Raw genomic sequence first — 21351 nt, 5'->3', positions numbered from 1 at the left:
CGTTGTCATTGTTTGGGTGAAAACTTTTGTTGCCCAAACTATTTGGCCACAGAGAAAGAAAAAGCTCAATTAAATGCTACACTCAATTACAAAAGTAGTTTCCAACCATTCCGTTCCACCACTTTGCCTTCGTTTGTTTTGCTCCGTTTTCTGACGGCACTTCCGTTGCGGGCGCCCCGCAATGTGCCATTAACTTGCAGAAATTGTAATCTTTATTCTGCGGTGAAAATTCAAGCCAACTGCCGACTCGTGTCTTTGGCCAATTTGTCGCAAATTATCGCCAAGCCAAAAAAAGCAAAGCGACTTTAACTATTTTAATTGATTTAATGATTGCCTGTGATGTGCGGACATTGCATTTGATTGAAGAGCCAAAGCAATGAAATTATGGTAAAGCAGCCTGAAAGCAGCTTAAATTGCCCAAAAAGAAAAACCATAAAATGCTGCCGACCTGCGGACCATTAAGTTTGTTGATTGAGCCATGAATATGAGTGCATATCGCGTTCAAAGTGCCATAGTGCACATCAAAATGCTATTAAAAACTACACTAGAGGGCACTTGAAAGTGTTTGAGGTGCTCATTAAATGGAATAAACAGAACATCTTTAAAGGTGAAGTTATATGTTTATATGCTGTGGAAAGTAGCTGAAAGGGGAAGAAAAAATCATGAATAATAGTAAGAAATATATTAAAATGTTAATCGTTCTCACCTCTTAAACTCTTCTCTTTTCTTTGCAGCGTGTTCCACCGCTTCGTATTGATGATTTAATCAATGATTTACGCGATGGCACAAAATTAATTGCATTGCTCGAAGTACTGTCCGGTGAACGTTTGCCCGTGGAGAAGGGCCGTGTACTGAGACGACCACATTTCCTTAGCAATGCCAATACGGCGCTGCAGTTTTTGGCCAGCAAACGTATCAAATTGGTCAATATTAATCCCGCAGATCTGGTGGATGGGAGACCACCAGTTGTGTTGGGTTTGATATGGACAATCATATTGTACTTCCAGGTAACTATATCATATCTATCTAAATATTACATACTCCATTTCCCACTATAAAAACCCACAAAAAATGCACCGGTTTTTATCACAAAATTGAGGAACAAAAATTGGTTTTTGCTAGTTGTATGTACACCATTCTCACGAGGCTACCAGCACCAGTAGAGAAATGTACACGAACACTTCACCCACTTAATGATACACAAACAAATACTTTTGTCAACGTAAATTAACCCAATGAAATCCTTCTTTTTCTTATATTACTATTATACTATTTAAAAAAAACCCTACACACACAAGCTTCGTAAAAAGAGGCGGAAAAACTTAGTTGTAGTTATAAATTATGCGCCACAGGTAGGTCCAATTTTGCTGTCAATCTGTCGTCTCTGTCTTCATCAGCGGTGGGCACAAACTTAGCTCTCAACTCTTATAAAAGAAAGATGTATTTCTCTTGTAGTTTGCCCATCGCTGATCTAAATGTTATTTCTTGTTATTGTGAGTCTTTTGTGCATACCCTCATATATTTTTGGTAGAGGTTTCCCCCTTATTTTTAGTTGGTAGCCATCGTATCTTTTGAGGCACTCTCATATCTTAAGTTTAACCATTAAACAACCCCCCACATATCACAGCATTTAATGTTACTCATTCACTTATTAATGTCCTAAATCATTCCCACAGATCGAGGAGAACAGCCGCAACCTAGAATATTTGGGTCATGGTATTGGTGGTTCGGTTAGCTCCCTCGACAGTGTTGGCAATCAAAAGCATGGCGACCTTAAAGCTGAGAAATGGAAGCAGGGAGCCAGAAAAACGCTACTCAATTGGGTGACAAATGCCTTGCCAAAGTGAGTAGAGAATAATCAGGGATATAAAATGAAATGCTAATTATTATACCCTCACAGAGACAGTGGCGTGGAGGTGAAAGATTTCGGCGCCAGCTGGAGAGATGGCGTCGCTTTCCTAGCCCTGATCGATGCCATTAAAGCGAATTTGGTTAATTTAGCAGAGCTAAAGAAGGCCAGCAACCGTCAGCGTTTGGAGACAGCTTTCGATGTGGCCGAAAGCAAGTTGGGCATTGCCAAAATATTGGACGCTGAGGATGTGGATGTACCCAAGCCAGATGAGAAGAGCATCATGACATATGTGGCACAATTCTTGCACAAGTATCCCGAACCAAAGGTAGGAACATTCGGCATTGCCTTCCTGGAGAATATCTGTCTAATATTTGTCTTTCCTTCAGGGTGCCTCACGCGATCAGTCGCATGTCCAGCAAGAGGCGGACGAGCTGCGTCGCTTCTTGGTGGAGAAGACCACCGAGTATGAGCCCATGGTCATGCAGAGCTCTTTTCCGCGTGATTTTAGTGAATATTTGCTGGCACGTTCCGAGGTCGATGCACACTTGTCGGCATATAACCGACTAAAGCAATTGATTGAGAGCCAAAGCGGTTTCCTGCAGGTCTCACATCAATCGTGGAATCAAATCAATGAGCTGTGGCAGCGCCTCCAGTACCAGATGATGTACTGGCTCTGGCTATTGGATGCCGAGCTGCCTGGCGAGTTCGGCATTGTGGGCAAATGGCTGGCCGAGGCCGAAAAACTACTAATGGACAATGATATACCCAATGCCATGAATGAGGAGACGGCGGCTGTGATTAGTAGAAAGCTGGAGGAGCATAAGCTCTTCTTTGCCGATCTGCCGCGCATTCTGGCCATGTTCGATAATGCCAAACGTTCGCCCTTGGCCCAGCAGGTGCCGCTGGAGCAGCTGCGGAACATGGAGCGTCGCCTGCAAGAGGTGGGACCCAAGGCCGCTGAACGGCGCATCCGTTTGAAGTTCTTGGAGCACAAGTGCTGCCTGATTGCGTTCCTCAATCTCGTGGAGAACAAGATGCGCGGATGGACCGGCAAGTATGGGCACGAGGAGAAGGTGGCCCAACAGCTGGAGCAGTACAAGAACTTTGTGTCGCGCAACAAGATCTTCCAGGAGTTCCAGAAGGCCTTCGTGGACATGCAACAGGTCGTGGAGGAGTACAAGCGCGACGGCAATGTGCCACGCAAAGACATCAACGAGATTGATCGCTTCATGTACGAGACGGAGGAGCGCTGGAAGCGTGTCTCCATGGAGCTGAAGTGCTGCCAGAACTCACTCGAGGAGGTGGTCAACTGTTGGCGTAGCTGGAACCAGCTGGCACCCAGCTGTGAGGAATGGCTGCTCCTAGCCGAACAGAAGGTCAATCAAAGCGAAGACGATCGTCTGGAGTTCTTCCAGGATATACCCGTGTGGAAGGACAAGTTTGATGCCTTGGCCAACTCGGCCAACTATCTGATTGCCTCCTGCGAGGAGCCCATTGCCCAGCAGCTACGCCAGCGTCATGGCACACTGGCCGAGCGCTTTGAGCGTCTGTTTGCCAACACCAAGCAGTACATGCACGCGGGCGACATCATACGCTCCCGCCAGGAGTACAAGTCAGGCATTGAGCAGCTGTCCCGCTGGCTGCGTGGCGCCGAAAGTGTACTCGATCAGCGTCAGGTGCTCGGCAACAGTGAGCAGATCCGCCAGTATGGCCAGCAGCTGCAACAGCTAGCCAGCGAGATCGATGACAACGAAGAGCTGTTCAAGACAATTAGTCGCAACTTCCAGGGCCTCATCCAAGACTTGTCGCGCGATGAAGTAGACAAGATGATGAAGCTCCTGAAGCAGGAGAAGGAATCGCTGGTGCGAATACGCGCACAGCTGCCGGCCAAGCTGCATCTTTTCCATCAACTGCAGATTCAACAGGAATCGCTGGAGGCTGGCCAAAAGGAGATCCATCAGTGGCTAAGCGAGGCCGAGCAACTGCTGAGCACGCACAACCTCACGGGCGGACGGGATTCGATCAACGAGCAGCTGCACAAACACAAGACATATTTCTCGCGCACCGTTTACTATCGCTCCATGCTGGAGAGCAAGAACAAGGTGTTCCAGAATCTACTAAAGGCCGTGGCAGCCGATGACAAGATCGACACGGCGCCCGGCACACAGCAAATGCAGCAACTGAACGAACGCTTCAACTATGTGATCCAGAATGCCCAACAATGGGAGCAGCGTCTGGATGCTGCCGCTGGTGGCTGGAGTAACTTCAAGGATAACGAACGTGTCGTGAGCGAGTGGCTCACCCAGGCCGAGTCCATGCTTGTGGAGAAGCACATCGAATCGAAGACCACCATCGAGACACAGAAATATTTCTTTGAGCAGGTCAATGATCGCTGGATGAACGACCTTGTGCAATCCGCTCAGCAATTGCTGACCACCTTGCCCGCCCAGGAGCAGCCAGCGGTGGTGCAGAGCGTCGAACAGCTGCAGTCGCGCTGGAAGAATGTCCTGTCACAGGCACCGCTCCATCTGCTGAAGCTGGAGTTCCGTTTGGATGAGAATGCGTTCTATCAGTCGCTCAAGGATGTGGAGAAGGAATTGCAGCTCGAGCAGCAGGCACTCAATCGCAACGAAGATGTGGACTCCATACTGCAGCGCAATCAGCAGTTTTTGGTGCAACAGGATGTGGTGCCGAGGCTAGAGCGTTGCCTGCAGAATATGCAACGCTTGGCCCAGGCACACCGACAGCAGCAGCCCGGCGACATCTCGCTGGATCAGGCCTACGACAATGCGCAGGCCCAGTGGCACGCGATGTCCAACAAACTGGCGGACATGCGACAGACACTGCAGCAGATCCCCGCCCAATGGCAGGGCTACCATCAGAAGTTCAATGAGATGATACAATGGATGAACACAGTCGATCAGAGCCTCAAGAATATTGTCAATGAAGTGAATACCATGGAGGAATTTGAAAAGGAGAAGGTCGTGTTTCAGGTGAGAATTTCATTTGCAATTTCATTCCTTTCATCCTTAACATAATATCTTCTCATTATCCATAATGCTTGCATTCAAGTTAAGGGAGCTAGTGGTAATTTATGACATGCTTTTGACATTTAAACATACAATTCGGGGTTAAATTTACATTCGCCAATGATGTTTGCATTCGAGTGCCTTTCGCTTATGGACAATTTGTACTTGCCGTACTGCTCCTCCATTAGCAAATGGTTCATTATCTTTGAATCAACATCATTTGGCGCATGTGCCTCGTTGGAACTAGTAAAACAATCAATGATTCCCTTACTCATAACATTTATTTTCTTCTTTCAACAGCGAATCTGCCAGGATGCAGACAACAAGCGTGAAGACATGAAGTGGCTGGTGAAAACCTTGGACTCGCTGCTCAGCTATGCCACCGAAGATGAGGCCAACATGGAGCAAAAGAAACTGGAAGATCTGATTGCACGCTACAAGAACCTCATACCGACCATTGAGATCACAATGGTCAAGACGGAGGTGTTCTCCAAATGCTACACCTACCGCCGCGAGGTGCACGAGGTGGTGTGCCTGTTGAGCAAGGTCAAGGATCAGACAGCCAATATTCCAGCGCCGGACAGTCTGGAGCGTGTGAATCGTTTGATTGAAGAGCAGCAGTATGCCATCAATCAGCTAGATCATCAGCGGCCGCACATCATGTCGATGCTGCAGCGTGGCCGTGATCTCAGCAAGGACTTGCACGCCCCGGCATTTGTCAATGCCGAGGTTAAGAGTCTCGAAACAGGTTGGAACCAGGCCTACACACAGACCTCCGACAAGCTGCAGGCACTCAAGGGCACCCAGGCGGTGTGGAGTGACTTTGTTGACCAGAAGAACGACATCTTCTCCATGCTGCAGACAGCCGAAACGGAGCTGCGTTCCCTGACGCCGCTGCAGACGGATCCGAAGAATGTTAGTCAGGATCTGAAGTCGAAGCGCGATCTAAATGTGCAGCTGCAGCAGGCCTCGCATCAGCTGCTGCCCAAGCTGCATGCCCTCAAGTCCGAGCTGGCGCCGCTGGCTGCCGCCGACAAGCGTCCCTTGCTGGAGAAGGAGGTCACCGAAGTGGAGAAGATGTTCTTCAATACGATGGAGCATGTCAAGGATCGCGTTGGCTATCTAGAGGACTACAGTGCCAAGTGGAACAACTACAAGACGCGTCTCGCTGAGCTGCAGGAATGGGCCAACAAGGTGGCGCCCAAGAACATCGAAGCGCTGCAGTCCGAGGACCTCACACCCGAAGAGCGTGTGGTCAAGGTGCAGAGCTTCAAGCGCGTGCTAGGAGACCGCATGAAGCAGCTAGATCTACTGGCTGCCGATGCCTCCGAGCTGGCACCGAAAGAGGGCAACATTGCCGAAGCGAAGCGTCTAAAGGGTGAAATCTCCAAGCTGCAGGAGGTGCTCAGTGCGATCAATCGCAATGTGGACCATCAGGCACAGGCCGTGCAGGAGGATCTCCTCAATTGGCAGCAATTCCAGGCCGGCCTACAGCAGATCAAGCCCGCGGTGGAGCAAAGCGAAGTGAAGGTAAATAATGTAGTTTCTAAACCCCAGACCCTTGAAGAAGCCGTTGCCATGCAACAGAATGCCCAACAATTTGAATCACAATGCCAGGAGCAATTGGACAAGCTCCATGGCATCTCGAACATCAGTCATAAAATGTTGTGTAAAACGAATGCGCCCGACGAACTGGATGCCATGCACTCCCGCTGGTCCGCCGTCCACGAGAATGCCAAGCAGGCGAGCGCCAAGCTCGAAAAGTTGGTTGGCAATTGGAAGTCCTTCGATGCCGATGCCGGCAAGCTGGAGGACTGGATTGGCCAGGGCGAGCAGCAGATGGCCAAGCGTCCGGCTGTGCTGAACACGCCGCACATTGACAAACTGGAGAAGGAGTTGGTCAAACTGAAGTCCTTCAACAATGAGATCTCGCAGCAGCAGGCCAAGCTGGTGGCCTTGGGACAGAATGCCGATCAGATCAGTCTGCATTTGGCGCCCGAGGGTGCCGCTGCTCTGAAGGATCGCGTCAACCAAATGAAGGGCAAACTGCAGAAGTTATCGGAGGCCACGAGGGGCAACATCAACGAGGTCTCCGATGCCATTATCTCAAGGCAGGACTTTAACGCGAAGCTCGTGAACTTCTCCAATTGGATGGAACAGTTGAGGAATCAGGTTACACAGGTCGAGGAAATCAATCCGGAGCGTGTGGAGACGAGTCTGCATGTGATCCATGCTCTGATGCAGGAGCATGCGGACAAGAAGCCCAGCTTCAATGCCATCTACGATGAGGTCAAACAACTGGCTTTGGGTGCCACACCAGAGGAAACGAATGCCTTGAATGATGCCTACACCGCTCTGGTTGTTAATTATCAGAACTTGGAGACAAATATGCTGCAGAAGAAGGCTGCCCTGGAGAAGTGGACAGAGCTTTTGGGTTGGAAGAACGATACGGAATCCCATTTGAATTACTTGAAGCATCAGTTGGACAAGCCCGAGGGTCCCGCTGCGGAAGAGCTGGGCAAGGTTATCCAAGAGATTGATTCTTTGGGTCAAGGCATAAGCTACTGGAAGGGTCAGGCCAAGGAAATTGATGAGAATCCTGCCATCCAGCTGCGTGATGCCCTGTCGCGTCGTCCACTGATTGCCACACAAATTGTCAACGATGTGGAGAACAAATTGGAAAATCTAAAGCTGCGTTCGCAGAACCAACAGCAACAGCTGCAGCAGATGACTGTGCGCAAGGATAAATTCCATGCGTTGGAGCACAATTTCGGTCAGTCGCTGCAGGAGAATCGCGACAAGCTGCAGGCGATACTCCGACAGCAGCCAACACTCAATAATATTGATCAGATCATTGCCGATTTGGTGGCACTCAATGAGGCACTCAAGTATCAGGCGGATCTCAAGAATCGCATCCATGATGAGGGTTCGCTGCTGATGCGCGAGGACATTTCCAGCATGCCGGCCATCCAGGAGAGTCTCTTGGTGATGGACAAGAACTATGATTCGCTGCAGAATGAAATAGCCGAACGCATACAGAAATACAATCTGATTAGTCAGGCCCTGAGGGAGTATGCTGAATCGAAGGATAAGTTCTCCAAGGAGCTCAAGAAAGCCGAAGATCTGTTTAATGCCATACCCCAGCAGCCACGCGACGAAACGGAGCTGCAACAGGCCTCCGAGAAGACAAGGAAGACCCTGGAACAGCTGAGGAAATCCAAGCTAAGTCTCGATGAACTCGAGAGACGTGGCAATAATGTGGGAAAACTATTCAGTGCAATTGGCGAACCCATACCCCAGGAGGTGCCACAGGAGGTGATGGTCGCCAAACAGACGTATCAGGACCTGCACGATAAGACGGCCAAGAATGCTCATGTCTATGAAACGGAAGCGGTTATTTGGTCACAAATCGAAGATGCCAAAAAGGATCTGCTGCCATGGTTAAACGAAACCAATCAAGGTCTGTGCGATGCGGCAGATAATTCCATTGAAATTGAGTTTGCGCCAATGCGTCTCACCAAATACCGCACGGAATTGCCTTCCTATCAGGCTCTGAAGGATACAATTGCAGAGAAAACCAAGGATTTGGGTGGAGATATACCCGCTCTGCGGGCCCTCAATCAATTGTTGGATGAGCAGTTTGCAGAGGTGTCCGACAATGCCGAACGTTTGAGTGCCATTACCACATCGTTTAATGATCAGGAACAAGAGCTGCGCAGGCGCTCAAAGGTGGCAGGCGAACAGGTCAGCAAGCTGCGCGAACAACTCATTAAGTGCGATGACATGTCGGGCGATAATAACAAAATCATGGAGCGTCTGCTCCAATGTCGTGCGTTGCGCAAAGATCTAGATGAAAGTGGCAACGAGATTGACAACATCAAGCAGAAGGTGGACGAACTGCGCAACCTTTATCCCACATTCAGTGAGTCCATCATCCCGAAAGAACTAAACAATGTGCAAAAGCGCTATGAAGGTGTGGATTTGTATGCCAAGAAGATTGAGAGCTCGCTGCTGCAGTTCCTCAAGAAGTTCCATGCGGATAGGGTGGGCATGCTGAAGCGCATCATTGCCACGCAACGCGAAAAGGTGGCTTGGTGTCAGCCAGAATCGTCGAGCGATAAATACAATCTGGATGTCAAGAAATCCTCGCTGCAGGAGGTCAGCAAGAGCATTGACGAGTGCAAGGCCAGACATGCAGAGACCTTGAAATCCCTGGAGATGTTGAAGGCTGTGGAGTCGCCACAGAATCTACAGGAACTCACCAAGGATGCACAGCTGCTGGACAACGATATGAAGGCCCTGCAGGATAGCTTTGATCAGATCAAGAGCATACTCGATGAGAATGTGGATCTGTGGTCGCAGTACGAGCAATCGAACGAGCAAATATCAAATTGGTTGCGTGATGTGGAGGGACGCGTCAAAGCGGAGACCAGCAGTCAAGTGAATCTTCCCGAAGTGCCACAGAAACTGCAGGAGCTGGCCATACTACAGCAGGATGTCCTGGCCCATGAGCCAATTATCCAAGCGTTAGAGCAGACTTCGCAGCAATTGATTGAGAAGAATCCCGAGGCAAGGATTGGACAATTTGTGCAGCACCTCGTGCAGCGTTATCAGGCTGTCAGCAAGAGTCTCAATGGATACATTGACAAAATACGCAGCGCACAATTATCCAACACCAACTTTGCCAAGGCTTCGAAGGACTTTAATGAATGGCAGAGCGATGCCAAGATTGAATTCCAAGAACTGGCACGCATGGGCTCGCCCGGATCCTCCTCAGCCACAGCCCAACAGCTGCAGACAATCAAAAACTACATCAAGACACTGGACAACGGGCAGATATTGTTGAATAATGCTGTGGATATAGGTGAAAACTTGTACCCCGTTGTGTCGCCTGAGAATCGTGAACGTATACGCGCGGACCTCCGACAAATGAGGGAAAAGTTCGACTATCTGCGCGATGAGGCGAATGCGTTGCTGCAACAGGTTGAGGGTGTGCTCATACAAAAGACATCCATCGAGGAGAGCTACACCCAAGTGTCGCACTATCTGAATGAGTCGCGGGCAAAGGTTACAGCTGTCGATGAACTCTATCCCACTTTGGCCACCAAAAAGGCAGCCCTGCAGAACTATAAATCGCAACTACAGGACATTACGCTGCACAAGAATGCCTTGAAGCAGCTGCACGACAAGGCGGTCACCTTGTGCGATGATGAGTCCGAAAGAAAGACGGACGAGTCCATCCAGGAGTACAATACGTTGTCCAAGAAGATCTCCGATCGCATTGGGATCGTGTCCAATCAAGTGACCAAACATGAGGCCTACGATCAGGTGCTGGAGAAGGCTCAGGACTGGCTGAACACCATCAAATCGGATGCCATAGACATACTCAATGAGACCACGTTCGAGAAGGAGGGAGCCGAAGAGAAGCTGTCCGTTGTTGAGAATCTTTTGAAGCACAAACCCGAAGGAGATGCCATATTTGAGACGTGCCACAAACTACTAGAAACTGTATTAAAACAGACACATCCCAACGGACATCCAGCGCTGCTGAAGGGTTTTGAGGAGCCAAAGCATGCGTGGGAGGAATTTATGGTTTTGTGTGAGGATTCGTTGGTGAAACTCAAGCAACTCTGCTCGAAATGGGATGAATTCGATTCGATTATCGAAGATCTGGACAACTGGATGAAGAACGTGGAGGGTGTCGTCAAGAACCAGAACCTTAAGAGCACTGCGGATGCAAAGAGTGCACATCTTAAGCAACTGCAGGACATATCGAAGGACATTGAACGTCGTGGCACGGCCATCAATGAGCTGATGGATCAGGGTCGTGAAATCGAAGGTGAAACCGATTTGAATCTAAAACTCTCGCGCTTGAACACGCGCTATCAGACGCTCAAAAATCTGTGCAAGGAATCGATAGCAAAGTACACGAACTACGTGAAGGATCACAAGAGTTTCGATCAGGATTTCGAAGCGTTCAAGGAGAGCTTGCAGTCTTCGGTGAATGATTTGTCGAAGGCCAATGAAATCACTGGCGATCAGAGTGTGCTCCAGGAACAGCAGAATAAACTCCGCGAGATGTCAGATAAACGCATTTCCGACTCCACTCTGTTTGAGGGTCTCATCGATCGTGGGGAGAAGCTGTACGGACACACCAGTCCCGAGGGTCGTGAGATTATACGCCAACAGTTACGCTCTCTGCGCACTCTGTGGGATAATTACACGGACGATTTGAATGCGGCCACCCAAAAGATTGATCAATGTCTGTTGCAGTTTAACGAATTCAGCATTGCCCAGGATCAGTTGACGAAATGGTTGAAGGATGTGGACAAGGCCATGCAGAGCCACACGGAGCCAAAGACCACGTTGCAGGAGAAGCGCGCCCAGTTGCAGAATCATAAGTTGTTGCATCAAGAGATAACCACACACAATGTCCTCGTGGATAATGTGTGCGACAAGGCACAGCTACTGATTGATCAAATCAAGGATAACTCCTTGAACATCTACCTGCATTCGATTAAGGAATTGTTTCAGAACATTGTCCAAAAGTCTGATGTGATCCTGCATAATCTGGAGGACTGTGTGCAGCGGCATAACGATCTAAACAATGGTCTGTCCTCGGCCAAGACATGGATATCAAATGAGAAGGCCAAGCTCTTGGAATGTGACGATGCCTATGGCGAGAAGGCGGACATTAAGCGTAAGATCGAAACCCTGGGACAACTGGCGCAGAACAAACCTCAAGCCATGAAACTGATCAGCGACATACGCGAGCAATTCGACAAAGTGAAGCCCACAACCTCGGACAAAGGTAACGAAGTGTTGGACAAGGAAATCGATGAACTGGAGACCACTTTGAAGTCCCACTTTGACGACATCGAGGGCATTGAGGGCAAACAAAAGGATGTTCTCGTACAGTGGGATAAGTTTGAGAAGACCCTCGAGGATCTGACCAAATGGTGCCGCAATGCCGAAGCCGTATTCCGTGAGCAACAGCTCCAGTCGACGCTGCACGAAAAAGTTGAACAGTTGGAGAAATACAAGATCCAACGCGAATTGATTATCCAGAAAGAACGTGAGATTGATGCCTTTGGCGATGCCGCCCATTCGCTGCTCAACAACTGCGGGGCAGATCGCTTGAAAACGCTGACCACACAGATCACGAATCGTTATCAACTGCTGCAGGTGCTGAGCAAGGAAGTGGTCAATCGTTGGTCGAATCTCGTGGATGATCATCAGTTCTATCAGGACAAGTATAATGAGGTTGATCTGTGGCTGCAGCCGATTGAAAAGCAAATGGAGAAGGTGCTACTCAATGATGAACAGGAGCATAACATATTGCAGGTTCTCTTATCCGAAAAGGAGCAGGCCGAGAGTCTCTTTGGTGCTTTGAATGCGGCTGGAGAAAAGGCTTTGCCAGAGACATCGACACAGGGCAGAGAGAAGATCCGTAAGGATTTGCGTGATATACGCGATCGTTGGGATAAACTGGACGAGGGAATACGCAATCTGGAGAAACGCCAAGAGGCCCAGACCGTCCAACTGTCCAGCTATCAGGATATTCTCAATCAAACTGTCAACTGGTTGGATCAAGTGGAAAAGCTGCTAAGCAATGAGAACCCTTCGACATGGACCAGTGCACAGGAGATACGCTCCAAGCTGTACAAGTACAAGGCCACCAATCAGGACATCAACTCACACAAACGCATCGTGGAGGCTGTTAACGAAAAGGCAGCTGCCCTGCTGGGAAGCTCTGCCCCACCCAATGCCGATGAAATAGCTCATGCGGTGACCGTGGTGAACAAACGCTACGAGCAGGTGGGACAGCAGTGTGCCCAGCTGGTCTCCGATCTGGATGCGGCCTTTGAGGTTTACCAACAGTTTAGTGAACTGCAAAAGGCGCAACAGGACTACCAGAAGAATCTCTGGGATCGTCTCACTGGCTACTCTGATTACTCCGGCAACAAGGCGGCACTGCAGGCGCGTCTCCAGAAGATCAATGAGATTCAGGACGCTCTGCCAGAGGGTGTGGCCAAGCTGCAATCTCTGGAGGAACACATTCAGGCAAATGCCACGAATATACCGCCACGATCCAAGGAGGCCATGGCCAGGGATTTGGGCAATCTACATGCAGATTTTGAAAAGTTTGGCGCGTCCCTGAGTGATGTCAAGAGTGGCCTGGAGAACCGACTGCAGCAGTGGAACGATTACGAGATCAACTTGGATCGTCTCATCAATTGGTTGGGAGAGGCTGAAAATGCACTCAAGAATTACAACCTCAAGAACTCATTCGATGAGAAGGAGGAGCAACTGACACGCTTCCAATCTTTAACTCAGAGCTTGCGTCAAAACGAATCCGACTTTGACAAGATGAAGGACGATACCTCAGAGCTGGTGCAGAGTTCCGGCGAGACGAGGATTGCTGTGAATGTGCAGCAGGTATCCTCACGATTCCAGTCCATTCAAGCTACAGCCAAGGAGATCCTGAAAAAGTGCGAGCAAGCTGTCCAGGATCATGGACATTTCAATGATAAATACAAACAGTGTGCGAATTGGTTGGCCCAGGCCCAAGGACGCTACGACGACTGCTGTGACTTGTCTACCGTTGGATCCCGCGATGACCTGCTCAAGAAACAAATGGTCATCCAGGAACTGCTGGCGCAACAGCCCACGGCCACGCAGCTGCTGAACAGCACTGTGGAGCTGGGTGAAAAATGTTATGGCTCAACGGCCACGGAGGGTCGCGAGGCCATTCGCAGCCAGTTGGATGATCTGACATTCGATCAGCTCTTCGACAACATTGCCATTACGGCCAGGAAGATCCAGGATAAAATTGCCAAATGGTCAGGGTTCGATGAGATTGCCGACAGCCTGAAGTCATGGCTGGAGGAGACAGAGAGCGCTTTGCCCGCGGAACTCGAACTGAAGACCACGCTCGATGAAAAGCGCACTAAACTACAGACCTACAGGGATATACTCAATGACATTAACAACCATCAAGTGGAGCTGGGAAATCTGCAAGAGATTGCCGAAAATTTGCCAGAGAAAACGGAGCATGTTGATGGGATCCTCAAGGATATTGCCGAACGCTTTGGAAAGCTACAGAAGCGCGGCCAATCCTTTGTGGAGCGTTACGAGGGTATTGTTAGTGCCCATCAGCAGTACTCAAAGGCGGTGATGGATGCCCAGGAGTTTATTGATGCCACCCTCAATACGGTGCACTATTGGGGAGATTTGGACCTCGAACAGATCTCCCTGCACACGAATCTGGATCGCTTGAAGAACCTGAAGGCCAGTCTGGCCGATGAGTTCCCGCGAGTGGATCAAGTGCGTGCTTTGGGCGAGAAGGTCATTCCCGGCACCGTGGATGTGGGACAAGTAAACATCAAGTCACAGATCGATACAACGCAACAGGAATGGGAGGGTCTCCTGGCGGCTATTGAGTCGACCATCGAAGGAATTGAATCGCGTCTCCAGCACTGGTCGGAGTACGAACAGTTGCGGGATCAGTGTCTCGCGTGGATACGGGATACCGACAACAATCTCCATGCCATTGATCTAAAGGAGGATCTGCCCAAGAAGCGCACACAGCTGGATGCTCTGAAGACACTCCAAGGGGATGTGAGGGCCAAGGAATTGGAGGTGGATAATGTCACAGAGAAGGCACAGACGCTGGTAAAGGGCCACCGCTCTGCGGGTCCCGAATTGGTCACGAAATATCAGCAGATCTTCCACAAGGTCAAAGAACTGAACAATCGCTGGCAGCAATATGTCTCCACGCACGAAGACTTTGATAATTCGATCAACGATTGCACCTCCTGGATCAACGACATCAAGGAGAAGCTCGACTACTGCTCGGACATGTCGTCCATGAGCCAAAAAGAGTTGGACAAGAAATTGGCTACCATTCAGGATGTCATCCTGCTCAAGGACGAGGGCTCTGCGCGTGTCTTGAAGATCCTAGAGCAGGCCCAGCACGTGCTGGCCAATACAGCGCCTGGGGGACATGAGGCCATAAACAGAGATCTCACCGATCTGCAGGATCTATGGTCTGGCATTGCCTTGCGCATAATGGATGTGAAATCGAATCTGGATGACTCGATAACCCAATGGTCGGGCTTCCTCGATCAAGTGCAGAATGTGCGCAAGTTCAATGAATGGCTAGAGGCTCTCCTGAAGGAATTGCTGGAAAATCAAACGACAATGACCGAGAAGCGAGCGCAGCTGGACCGCGTAAAGTCCACGGAGGAAAAGGTGCGCGTGGAGAAGATCGACGTGGATGCATTGAAGATTCAAGCCAAGGAAATGATTGCCAGCGGGCAGCAGAGTCAGGCCGCCTATCAGGCTCAGAAAGTGTTGGACAACTTTGATGAGCTGTTTGGCAAGACACAGAAGTTGTTGTCGGATCGCCAGGATCAGTACAGGGATCATCGTTTGTTCAAGGAGGCCTACGATGATTTGGTTAGCTGGATAGGTCGTGCCAGGGAGAAGTTCCCTGCGCTCAAGCAGAGTAGCCTCAGCGATAAACTGGCCATTGAGAATGCTGTCCAGGCCACAGAGGCGCTGCTCAATAAACAGGCCCAGGGCGAGCTGCTGGTCGAGCATCTGGTGCACACGGGAGAGGTGGTGCTTGCGAGTACCTCCACGCAGGGACAGGAGATCATCAGGAATGATATACGCGCCCTGCGCGACAGCTTTGAGAGTCTGTTCCGTGAAATCAATCAGCAGAAGGAGAACCTGGAGGTCACCATGGTGCAGTGGCGTGCCTACAAAGAGGAGTACGAGCGCCTCATGGAGTGGCTGCAACAGATTGATATTCTAGTCAAGAATCACAAGCTCAATCTGTGTCCCAATCTGAAGGATAAGGAAAAACAGGTGGCAGACATGAAGGAGGTGATGGGCAGACTGGAGAAGGGCAAGGAAGACATTGATCGTTTCAATGCTTCGGCTGCCAGTCTTCTCAAGTCCCATCTGGATACCTATGTGAACAATCAACTGCGTCACCTGAGCTCTGTCTATCAGGTGCAGGTAAATCTGGCCAAGGATGTGCTGAAGAAGGTGGAAACAAATCGAGATCAGCATCGCGAATACGATTGCAATATGCGTTCGGCCAAGGACTGGATTGCACATGCCAAGACGGCCATTCAATCGGCCGGCGATGGTGCTGGCTCCAAGGAGGCGCTGCAGCGACGTCTCGAACAGATTCAGGACCTCATACGTAACCGCGAAGTGGGTCAGAATCTGGTGCACACAGCCATCAATAATGGTGAAAAAATTATACGGAATACGCGTTCGGATGGCAGGGATGCGATCAACAGCGAAATGAAGGAACTGCAAACGGAATGGGATCGGCTGGTGAAGAAAATGTCCAATGCCAAGGTCCAGCTGGAGACGAATCTGCTGCAGTGGGCGGACTACAGCTCCAGCTACACACAGCTGCAGCAATGGATCACCGACAGGGAGGCGAAGCTCCAGCAAGCCTGCGAGCAAAAGGTTGTCAAATCGAAGCGTGGACAACCAGGTCTCAGCAGTGGCCTGAGTGAGCGCAAGGCAAATTTGCGACAGACCAACAACATTGTCCAGGATATTGTGTCCTTTGAACCGATGATCCAGTCAGTGGCTTCCAAGGCCTCGGACCTGCAGCAAGGTGCCCCAGCTACAGAGATCTCCGACAAGTACGAGAATCTCACAAAGCAGGCCAAGGATCTGTATGAGAAGCAGAAGACAACAATCGAGAGTTATCAGTCGCTGATCGATGCCGGCAATGACTTTGCCACATGGCTGCGCAATGCCAAGGAGCGTCTTAGCAAGTGCTCCGAGCCGACAGGCGATAAGCAGGCGCTCGCCGAGAAGACCCACCAGCTGAAGATCCTGCAGGGCGAGGTGCCCGAAGGTGCCCAGAAGCTAAAGAATGCCCTGGAGCAGGGGGAGATTGCCTGCCGCAGTGCGGAGCCCGAGGATTGTGAGATCATTGAGCAAGAGGTGGCGCTACTGCAAGAGGAATTCGATGCGTACGTCGAGGCCTTGAACAAGGCCAAGGACTACCTGGAGGTGGGCATTGTCAAGTGGTCGGACTACCAGGATCAATACACGGAAGCGCTCGAATGGCTAAGCAAAACGGAGGCTCTGGTGCAGTCGTACAACAAGCTGCAGGACAGCCTTACGCAAAAGAAGGTCGTCCTCGAACAGTTCCAGGGACACTTGCAGACCCTCTTCGATTGGCAGAAAACCCTCGATCATTTGAACATGAAGGCCCAGGTGCTGCTGGAGACCTGCTCCGATACGCGCATCAGCAATGCCATCATGCAGCTGACGACGAAATATAATGCGCTGCTGACCCTGGCCAAGGAGGTGATGCGCCGCCTGGAGATGCACTACCAGGAGCATCAGCAACATCATTCGCTCTACGAGGAGTGCCAGTCGTGGATCGAGAACACACGCGAGAAGCTAGCCGACTGCGAGCACATACCCAGCACGCTGAATGAGGTACAAATCAAACTGAATACCGTCAAGAATCTCCGTCAGGGCTTCGAGACGGGTCAGAACAAGCTGAGGTATCTGATGGAACTTAAGGAGAAGGTCATCATGAACACGGAACAGAATGGTGCAGCCAAGATCCAAGAGGACACCGAGGCACTCAAGCAGGACTTTGACAAGCTGCTGGTGGATCTCAACGATGTGCGCCAGAAGTTGGCCAATCGTATGGCCCAGCTGGAGGAGATCTTCAAGCTGTACAAGATCCTTGTCGAGTGGCTGGACGAGGCAGAGCCCAGTGTCAAAGCCAGCGATGAGTATCTCAATGACTTGAGCGAGAAACGCGCTGCCCTGGAGAAATTCCGAGTCATCCAGCGGGATATCAATGGTCACAATGACATTGTGGAGAAAATCAATCTGCGCTTGCGTGAGGACAATAGCCTGGATGCCAACGACTTCCAACCGGGTCTCAGCAAATTTGAGTATCTTCAGGCGGAGGTCAACAAGATCATAGAGTCTCTGGAGAACCAGGTGAACAGCCACGATAAGTACAAGCAGGCCTACAACGAGCTGCAGGATTGGCTGCGTCGCACTCGCATTGATGTCGAGCAGTGCGCCGACTGTCATGGCGAAAAGGATCAGGTGGAGAGTCGTCTCAATCGTTTGGGTGACATACAGGCCACCTCTCTGGAGGGTAAATCCCTGCTGGATGCCTGCGAGGAGCTCAGTCGTGCGGTCATTGCCACCAGCGGCCGTGAGGGTCAGGATAATGTGGCCCAGGAGATCAAACACTTGAATGCCGAATGGGAGACCCTCCAGGCAATGTCGCGTGATGCGCGCAACAGTCTGGAGACCTGCCTCAATGCATGGCAGACCTTCCTGCAGAAGTTCAACAAAATCAATCTGTGGATCGAGACGATGGGCAAGCGCGTTACCAAATCCCAGGAATCCGATAACAAAACCACCGAAGATTTGGTCAATGCCAAGGTAAGAGGAAGTCTTCACGTCTTCTCACGGCTGTCAAAAGCAAAGTCTCAAAATATAAAACGCAACTGTCGCACGCTCTCGCTCCTCTAATAGTACTAAAAATTAAATGTATGCTCGCGTGCACCCAAAAGTAGAGCCAACAAAAATGTTGTATCAATCAAAATTAATCCATAGACTAAACCACTAATCAAGTATTGCTAATCTTTCAGCTAATCACTTTGTCTCACTCTTGCAGCCTCTTAATCATTTACACAGACTAATTGTCAAATGCCTAATATATGCTTTATGTGCTTTTCACTTTATTTTCGATTGGAATAACTAAAACTTTGATTTTGCCCACAGAAATTACTAGAGGAAGTGCTGGCCGAGAAGGACAATGTCGAGGATTTAAATGATAATTGTGAGCTCTTGATGGAGCAGAGTGCCTGCACAAGGATACGCGATCAAACCATCGAAACGCAGGCCAATTACACAAAACTCTTGACTTCTGCCCAGGGTCTGGTGGCCAAGATCGAGAAGAATCTGTCGGATCACACAGAGTTCCTCAACTACAAGAAGGAAATGGATGGTTGGATAGAGAAGGCCCAGCAAGTGCTCAACGATTGCGGCACCGACGGTGATGCCTCCATTATTGCACAGAAATTGGACACAGTTAATGTGAGTAATAATAATAACTATTAATAATAATCTTCAATCGAAAAACGCTTCCCTTTCTCCCAACAGTCGCTGGCCGCCCGTCTGCCCGAGGGTCAGCATTTGTTGGCCTTGGTTCAGGATGCCTACTCAAAGGCCTCCAACATCACGCCCGAGGACAAGCAGGAAAAACTGCGCGAACTGATGACCAAAGTGCGCGAGGATTTGGATGCTTTGGGTCTGGATGTCAAGCAGAAGTTGAGCGACCTCAAGCAAGCCCAGAACCGTTGGAGCGACTTTGCTGCCAACAAGGACAGAATCGACAAGTGGCTAAGCGAGACCGAGAAGACGCTGAAGGCGGCGCCGGAGACTAAGGGAGAGCTGAGCGAAATGAAGACACTGCTGGAGCGCTACAAGACGCTGGGCAATGAGCTGAAGCAGAAGGGCAACGATCTCGAGCAGCTGCAGTCGGAGGCCAGAGACTTGGGCACAGAAGTAGATGCCGTCAACCGTTTGCAGTCACGTTGCGATAAGTTGAAGAACGATTGCTCGTCGCACATTAAGGCCCTCGAGCAGGAGATGATCGACTACAATGCGTACCATCAGAGTTTGCAGGATGTGGAGAAGTGGCTGCTGCAGATCTCCTTCCAGCTGATGGCCCACAATTCGCTGTTTATCTCGAACCGTGAACAAACCCAGGAGCAGATCAAACAGCACGAGGCATTGCTGTCCGAGATCCAGAAGTATCAAACCAATCTGGATGACCTCAATGCCAAGGGTCAGGCGCAGATCAAACGCTATGAATCCAACACGCCAGCCATCCGTCCCACGGTTGAGTCACAGTTGAAAAACATTCAGGACAGCTACAACTCCCTGCTGCAGACCTCGGTGCAGATCAAGAATCGCCTGCTCGAATCACTGGCCAAATTCCAAGAATACGAGGACACACTCGACAGCATCATGCGCAATCTGGAGACCTACGAGCCGATCATTCAAACCGAACTGGATGCCCCAGCGACCAGCCTGGAACTGGCCCAAAATCAACTCAGATGCGCCCAGGAAATGCAGCACAAGTTGAACAACGAAAAGGCACGCCTAGCAGCCGCCGTGCAGGCCTGCGAAGCGGCCACTGCCTCGATTAGTCGTCCCAGCTCTCCGCTGGAGACTGCCATGCAGGCCATACCCGAACGTGAATTGATTGTGCGCGCAAAGCTTGAAGATCTGCTGGATCAGGTAGGAATTTGGATACATTCTGATTTGATGTTTGTTTTTTGTAGTTTTTTGTTAGTTTCTCTTGAAAATAGTTTTAAGTTTAAGGAAGCAATTTTCGTAGATTTGTTGCCTGCTTAGACCACAGTTCCATTTGGGAGTACATTCAAAGTCGAGATTTATTCGATTCCTCTCTGTCCGTTTGCTCATAAAACGTTCTTCGTTTGTAGCGACTTTTGGGCATGGACGGCATATTTTGTACCCTTTAATTTATGGAATTATCACTATACGAGAAATATTCTCATAATGGAACTGTTGTGTCTACATTCCAATAACTTTCTTGACAAATTCCACACTTATTTTATTTTTCCATTTGATTTGCTAACCAACAATTTATTTTTTCCAATTTAACTTCTAACCATCCCCCACCCAACACTGCTCTAACTTTTGTTTGATTTGCTGCACAACCCAAACCACAACCCAATCCGTAATTGTTGTATAATTGTTGCACTACCAAAAAAACAAATGCTCGTTTTGCTATTGACACAAAAAGCAACCTCCGCAAAAGACTCGGAGCTCAACTGACGATATTGATGATGATGAAGATGATGTTGAGATCCAAGTTGAGCTCAGCGATGTCCATGAGGCGCGTTTGGATCCGATTGCACATGAGCGTGTCAGCAACTATCGCCACATAGTTCGCCTGAATAACGCACATGTGAGCAAGTTGCAAGAACTCGTCGCCAAGGTAAGCCAAGGATCCACAGATGTGGAAACAAATCCTGATGCGGTGGCGGTGGCAGCATGTCTCTAGCTTCTATTTAATGCTTTTGTTTTGTTCAGTCTATAACCCAAATTATTTGCTAAAGAGACTTATTACGTTTTTCTTTAGGTGCAATCCCATTTGGGTGGTTTGACTGCATCCGTTGGCGAATTGGAGCAACAGCAGAAGCAGCGCGCCGAGCTGCAGGATTGGGTTAAGAAGCAACAGAGCTCTGTCTCTGACTGGTCAATGCGTCCCAGCAAACTCCGTCCCGAGGCGGCACAACAGGAGCTTGTGGCCATGAATGATTTATTGAATTCCATTGGCGATAAACGTTCCCAATTGATGCTGGAAATGACTGGATCATGTGAGTCTTATGCAAAGGGGAATATAAATATTTATAA

General features: G+C 49.7%; 1 protein-coding gene across 15 annotated transcripts in view; it reads left to right on the top strand.

Moving 5' to 3' along the window:
* The window catches only part of LOC117584232 (nesprin-1), a 112730-nt gene that overhangs the window by 21258 nt on the left and 70121 nt on the right, over positions 1 to 21351 (top strand). For 12 of the 15 annotated variants that reach the window (XM_034273023.1, XM_034273022.1, XM_034273014.1 and 9 more), the window contains exons 3-11: positions 735 to 1007; positions 1677 to 1843; positions 1901 to 2177; positions 2239 to 4845; positions 5182 to 18342; positions 18685 to 18999; positions 19066 to 20208; positions 20738 to 20932; positions 21077 to 21314. In XM_034273023.1, coding sequence (XP_034128914.1) covers positions 735 to 1007; positions 1677 to 1843; positions 1901 to 2177; positions 2239 to 4845; positions 5182 to 18342; positions 18685 to 18999; positions 19066 to 20208; positions 20738 to 20932; positions 21077 to 21314 — 18376 coding nt within the window. The remainder of the gene's footprint in view (positions 1 to 734; positions 1008 to 1676; positions 1844 to 1900; positions 2178 to 2238; positions 4846 to 5181; positions 18343 to 18684; positions 19000 to 19065; positions 20209 to 20737; positions 20933 to 21076; positions 21315 to 21351) is intronic. The other 3 variants (XM_034273029.1, XM_034273028.1, XM_034273024.1) reach the window with 2 other exon arrangements.

The sequence above is a fragment of the Drosophila guanche genome, unplaced genomic scaffold (genome assembly GCF_900245975.1).
Source record: "Drosophila guanche unplaced genomic scaffold, DGUA_6, whole genome shotgun sequence".
Taxonomy (NCBI): Eukaryota; Metazoa; Arthropoda; class Insecta; order Diptera; family Drosophilidae; genus Drosophila; species Drosophila guanche.
Note: the sequence above shows the minus strand (reverse complement) of the source record. Positions and strands in the feature narration are given on the sequence as shown.